At 51.8% G+C, this 6440-nt stretch overlaps 1 protein-coding gene across 1 annotated transcript in view; it reads right to left on the bottom strand.

Moving 5' to 3' along the window:
• The window catches only part of KDM6B (lysine demethylase 6B), a gene marked incomplete at its 5' end in the record, with an annotated part of 32778 nt that overhangs the window by 1343 nt on the left and 24995 nt on the right, over positions 1-6440 (bottom strand). Inside the window, 2 exons of the mRNA XM_015828819.1 lie at positions 127-297; positions 5170-5296. Of these exons, the coding sequence (XP_015684305.1) occupies positions 127-297; positions 5170-5296 (298 nt within the window). The remainder of the gene's footprint in view (positions 1-126; positions 298-5169; positions 5297-6440) is intronic.

The following is a 6440-nucleotide window of genomic DNA, read 5'->3' as shown; positions in this document are numbered from 1 at the left end:
TTATTATTATTATTATTACTATTATTATTATTAATATTACTACTATTATTAATGATCCGCAGGAGATGATCCGGGCAAAAGGAACCTCCCCCCCGTGCTCCCCCCCCCACACTTTCAGACCCTCACCAGGGTGAAGCTGTCGTAGATGCTGATCAATTCTTCCGTCTTGTACTGCTCCAGCACCACGACTCCGTGCAGAGAGGAATTCCGCTTCCGGGCACAGGCCTCGCAGTGCACCAGGTAGCTGTTCTTGCTGCCGTTCTCGCTCGTCACAAAGAGGATGTTGAACACCTCCACCTGCCGGGGGGGGGGAAGAGAGGGAGAGAGAGGAGGGTCAGTTCCCCTCCTACCAGGCGGGATCCCCCCTTCCATGCCTGCCCACCAGGAATCACCCCAAGGAATCTGAGTGGAATCCAGGGATCGGTCTGGGAGGCTGCTAGCCCAGCTCCACACCCTGCAGTGAGCAACTGAACCGTCACCCAAGAAGCTTTTAAGGAGAGACCGGACAGCCATTTTGTCTGAAATGGAATTGGGTCTCCTGCTTGGGCAGGGGGCTGGACTAGAAGACCTCCGAGGTCCCTTCCCACTGTGTTATTCCATTAATTAATCAGTGGAGCTGCCTCCCTCCAGAAACTGCGGGTGCTCCATCCCTGGAGGCTTTTGAGAGGAGACTGGACAGCCATTTTGTCTGAAATGGAACAAGGTCTCCTGCTGGAGCGGGGGGGCTGGACTAGAAGACCTTCCCAGGTCCCTTCCGACTCTGTCGTGCTCTTAGCCACCCCAGCAGTGGCTGGCTCCGTATCGCTCCCTACTTTCTCAACGCAAGCCAACAAAGCAGCTTCTCCGCCGTCCCTCCCTCCGGAGGTCCATCCTCCCTGCCTGCCCCGTTGAGGCCTTGTTCAAACCCTCAAATTTTAACCCTGCCCTAAATTTTAAATTTTTAAATTTTAGCACGCTCTTTGAAAACTGCAACCAGGAAATGGTGCCCGAGACCCTTGCCCATCACCATGAAGGCCCCAGGTGCGATATCAAAATAGCTCCGGGCTTCTCTACCCGTCTGCTTTTCTCAGCTGGCTTGGCTGAGGACAATGGGTGCTGTAGTCCAAAGGGAGTTGCTGACTGACTGCATTTGGACCGGAGGCAGAACCGAGGCCCCCTGCTTCACCGTTTAACTGACCGACTGGGTGGCTTGCAAAATACAGTACAAAATACAACGATAGGGTCGTACTTTCTTTTTAAAAAATATCTTTATTTTCGATCAATAATCTCTCCCGGGTACATGTCGAACGGAACAGGGGAAGGGCACCAAGAGGTGAGCCCTCCGTAGAGGTCACCCCGTGGGCGATGTTGTCCTTCCAATCTTCTTAGCTAGGAGGGGAAGCCAAATAGGGTGTCCAGTTCGCCGTCTCGCTGGGGGATACTGGCGTCAACACTAAGAGGGGATGTAAGACAGGGATCTTCCAACTTGGCCCTTTGATGACTTGTGGACTTCAACTCCCAGAATTCCTCAGCCAGCGTGCCTGGCTGAGGAATATTGGGAGTTGAAGTCCACAAGTCATCAAAGGGCCAAGTTGGAAGAGCCCTGCTTGTGGACTTCAACTCCCAGAATTCCTCAGCCAGCCATGCTGGCTGAGTAATTTTGGGAGTTGAAGTCCACAAGTCATCAAAGGGTCCTAGTTCCCTCATGCTGGCTGAGGAATTCTGGGAGTTGAAGTCCACAAGTCATCAAAGGGCCAAGTTGGAAGACCCCTGCTTGTGGACTTCAACTCCCAGAATTCCTCAGCCAGGCACGCTGGCTGAGGAATTCTGGGAGTTGAAGTCCACAAGTCATCAAAGGGTCAAGTTGGAAGACCCCTGTTGATGTAAGAGAACAGTTATGGCCCAGTCTCTCCATCCAGGTCTCCTCTTAGATGACCCATGAAGTCCACAGACAATTTTGTCTCCTAGGGCTGAGTCTGAATTCAGGCGAATACGACAAACCTTGATTGACTGTAGCTCCACCCCTTCTTCTTTCGACCTTCTTCCAAGGAGAGGAGGTCAGAGATGGGCCACAGATGGTTCCTATCCACTAGACGGAGACCTGGACCTTCTCATCCTTGAGAAGATAAGCAGACCAGAACTTCTTGATAAGTCAGAACCTCTTGGTCCTCTTCCCTAGCCAGATTGGACAAGGGGTCCAACACACCAGTAGCGGAAAGTCACAGCAAAAGTTGTCCACTTCCTGAAGACCCACAAACATCCATGAGAACATCCCAAGGGATGCTTCCATCACCTCAACTTATGTTTTGCCTATCCAGATCGCCACTGGGCCAAATATGAACAAGGTTATGGATGAGATGTTTGGCTAGAGACGGTATAGGTTCTCCTGCTTGAGCAGGGGGCTGGACTAGAAGACCTCCAAGGTCCCTTCCAGCTCTATTCTTTCTTTCTTTCTTTCTTTCTTTCTTTCTTTCTTTCTTTCTTTCTTTCTCTTTCTTTCTTTCTTTCTTTCTCTTTCCTTTCTTTTTTTCGTTTCTTCTTTCCTTCCTTCTTTCTTTTTCTTTCTTTCTTTCCCCTTCTTCTTCTTCTTCTTTTCTTCTTCTTCTTCTTCTTCTTCTTCTTCTTCTTCTTCTTCTTCTTCTTCTTCTTCTTCTTCTTCTTCTTCTTCTTCTTCTTCCTCTTCCTCTTCCTCCTCCTCCTCCTCCTCCTCCTCTTCTTATGGCCAGTCAAATTTATCCGTTCTTCTGAACGATCCTTCCTTAAAAGGAACGCTCTAGAGATGTTCTACAGATGCGATACGGTGTGTGTGTGTGTGTGTGTTTGTCTCTCTTCGTTCCGGATCTTGCCCAATTCGTTCTCCACAAACCATCCCAGGCAGCACCGCTGAATCCAGAAATGGACAGAAAGCACCGGAGGCTTTAGCAGAGAGGTGGGGAAAGATGGACTTCAACTGTGGACTTCGACTCCCAGAATTCCCGAGCCAGCCATGCTTCAGCAGATGCCAAAAATGGGAGATTTCTGGGGTTTTTCCCCCAAAGAATAATTTTCTCTTTAGCAGGATTGAGAAAGAAAGAGATGGGGAGGGGGTCCCCAGGAATTCCAGCCACGGAGCCTGTTCCCGTGCAGAACCCACGTATGCCCACGTAACAAAGGAGATCCTTTGATTTTTCTTTCCAAGAGACAACGGATCAACCCGCAAGGGGGCTGGTTATCCCAGCTACCTGATAAAGTTTATCATTTGGGGAAGAGACCAGAGAGGACCTCCCATATTTTTTGAGTTCTTCTAGGGAAAACCTCTTCTGCGCCCCTGGCAGGGTCCCTCCTGGGTTAACGGTGCCGCGTAATTTCAATTTGGCTTCTTTTGGGGGCAGAAAAGACCATTCTGGGGGTGTTGAACCAACTTGGCAAACTATATTAATATCTTGCCTGGATGCAAAGGGCTTGCCTCCAGAAGTTGTGGGTACTCCATCACTGGAGGTTTTTAAGAAGAGACTGGACAGCCATTGGTCTGGAATGGTCTAGGGTCTCCTGCCTGAGCATGGGAGTGGACTAGAAGACCTCTGAGGTCCCTTTCAGCTCTGTTATTCTGTAAGGGTCTCCTGCTTGAGCATGGGGCTGGACTGGAAGGCCTCCGGGGTCCCTTCCAGCTCTTGTTGTTCGGTGAAGTTTGGAATCCCAAATGTCCTACAACTTGGATTTTGTGGACCGTTAAGTGGACCGTGCTCTGGGTCAGCAGCCCAGTCCTGTCTGACTAGCAAGCCAGCATATCGTTGGCTGAGTCATTCCTGAGATATGGTTCCCTGGTTAAGTCAAGGCTTCCATTCATCCTTGGAGCTTCCTCAATTCTTAATCTTGGTCAAGGCTTCGATTCATCCATGGAGCTTCCTCAATTCTTAGTCTTGGTCAAGTCAAGGATTCCATTCATCCATGGAGCTTCCACAATTCTTAGTCTTGGTCAAGTCAAGGATTCCATTCATCCATGGAGCTTCCACAATTCTTAGTCTTGGTCAAGACAAGCCTTCCATTCATCCATGGAGCTTCCTCAATTCTTAGTCTTGGTCAAGACAAGCCTTCCATTCATCCATGGAGCTTCCTCAATTCTTGCTAAGCTTGATTTCTCTCTGATTTTTCAAGGCTCTTCAAGAAACGTCCAGGCCAGCTTCCTCTGAACTCATTTAGTTGTGTCGAGGTGGCTTCTGCAACCACATCGAAGACTTTCTGACCCTTCGTCCCCGCCGATGAAGCTTCTCTTCTCCTCGGTCGTTCTTCAAACTCCGTAACGGACCGATTCTTGACCAACTTCTTTTTCTTCTCGGTTCCACCTTCGTCCTTCCTCTTCTTCCTCCTCTTCTTCTCCTCTCACAGAACCACGCGCATCATACTCACTGTTTTTGACCTCTTCACCTCACTTCGGTTTCACGTCTCCAACACTGTTGGGCAACGAGGGTGGGGGGATTAAGAATCCCTTACTGGAGATGGGACAGGAGGCATACAGGTAATTTAAAGACACACAAAGCTAACGCACCCCCTGGTGTGGTCGGAAAGCTTCGCCGGGGCCCTTGGGGAAAAGGAGGTGACGGTCGTCGCGATGACGACAATGGACCTATGGATCGGTCTCAGAGGCCACACCGAGATGGTCCAGGAGGATGTGTCCCCACACCCAACTGACCAAGTGTCGAAGGATCTGCTGGAAAGAGGGTCTCTAAGGCGGGTATCCAGGAAGACCAAGGGAGATGGAGACCAAGGCTCCCTCTTGGCCCCAAACTGTGGTTCGGTCTGGATCCAGAAGGGGCACCAAGTAAGGACCCCCCTCCCATGGTCCAGTGTCGGTGCGAAAAAGAAGCAGTGGAGAACAGAGACAGAGAGACAGACAGAGAGAGGGAGAGGGAGAGAAACAAAGACAGACAGACAGAGAGAGGAAGAGAGAGAGAGAGAGAGAGGGAGGGAGAAAGAGGGAAAAGAGAGAGAGGGAGAGAAAGAGAGTGGGAGAGAAAGACGGAGAAAGAGAAAAAGAGAGGGAGAGAGGGAGAGAGGGAAAAAGAAAGAAAGAGGGAGAGAGAAAGAGAGAGAGAGAGGGAGAGAAAGAGAGGAAAAGAGAGAGAGAGCCGCAGCGCATTAAATCTGCAGCCACCACCACCACCACCGCGGTGGCGGCCGAGACGCCCTCGGGCCCACCAGGCGGACTCTTACGTCGCATTCGTTGCAGTAGTAGGCCGGCTCGTCCTTCACCCGCCCCTGGTAGGCAATCTTCTTCCCGGATCGGACGAGGCTTTCCCGCTGGACCTGGCCGTGCTTGATGGACTGCATCAGGCTGTACCTAAATAAAGGAAGGGAAAGTCAGCCCCGACACACAGGCACACACACGCACACACACCGACCACTGCCAGGAGGATGCTCCTGGGCGCCGTACAGGCAGTCCTCGCGTCATGACCATTCATTTGACGGTACGACGGCACTGGGGAAAAAAGCGATTTGAGCCCGGTCCTCCCACTTACAATCCTTGCAGTACAGGTAAGTCCTCAACTTACGACAGTCCGTTTACTGACTGTCCAAAGTTACAGCGGCACTGAAAAAGGGGATTTAGGACCCCGTTGCACCATCTCCCGCGTGACCAAAATTCGGAGGCTTGTCCAACGGGTCTGTATTTACGACGGTCGCAGGGTCCCAGGAAGTTCACGCGATCCTCCCCCCCCATTTGTGACCCTCTGAAAAAAGGGATTTAGCACCCCGTTGCACCATCTCCCGCGGTCACATGACCAAAATTTGGAGGCTTGTCCAACGGGTCCACATTTACGACGGTCGCAGAGTCCCAGGATTCGCTTAACAATGGTGTCGCTAACTGAACCGCTGCTTGACTTAACAACCGTGGCGGGAGAAGTCGCAAAACCGGACCAAACTCAAACCTGACGAATTTCTCACTGAGCCGCATAAATTATGACGACTTATGACGGTCCGTTTATTGACCGTTCCAAGTTAAAGGGCGTCCCGGCCTTTTCTGGACCGGGACGCCCTACGCACGGTCACTCACGCCCTTGTCACCTCCCGCCTGGACTACTGTAATGCTCTCTACATGGGGCTCCCCTTGAGGAGCACCCGGAGGCTCCAGCTGGTCCAAAATGCGGCCGTGCGGGCGGTGTTGGGGGGGACTCGACGTTCCCACGTGACACCGCTGCTGCGCGAGCTGCATTGGCTGCCTGTGGCCTTCCGGGTGCGCTTCAAGGTGTTGACTATCATCTTTAAAGCGCTCCATGGCATCGGACCTGGATACCTTCGAGACCGCCTCCTGCCGCAGATTACCTCCCATCGACCTGTACGCTCCCACAGAGTGGGTCTCTTCAGGGTGCCGTCGGCCAGACAGTGCCGGCTGGCGACCCCAAGGGGGAGGGCCTTCTCTGTGGGAGCTCCCACCCTCTGGAATGAACTGCCCCCAGAGATCAGGGTCATCCCTGATCTCCCTTCCT

The sequence above is a fragment of the Protobothrops mucrosquamatus genome, unplaced genomic scaffold (assembly GCF_001527695.2).
Source record: "Protobothrops mucrosquamatus isolate PMUCROS unplaced genomic scaffold, P.Mucros_1.0 scaffold4965, whole genome shotgun sequence".
Lineage (NCBI taxonomy): Eukaryota > Metazoa > Chordata > Lepidosauria > Squamata > Viperidae > Protobothrops > Protobothrops mucrosquamatus.
The sequence above is the reverse complement of the archived record's forward strand: the minus strand, read 5'-3'. Positions and strand labels throughout refer to the sequence as shown.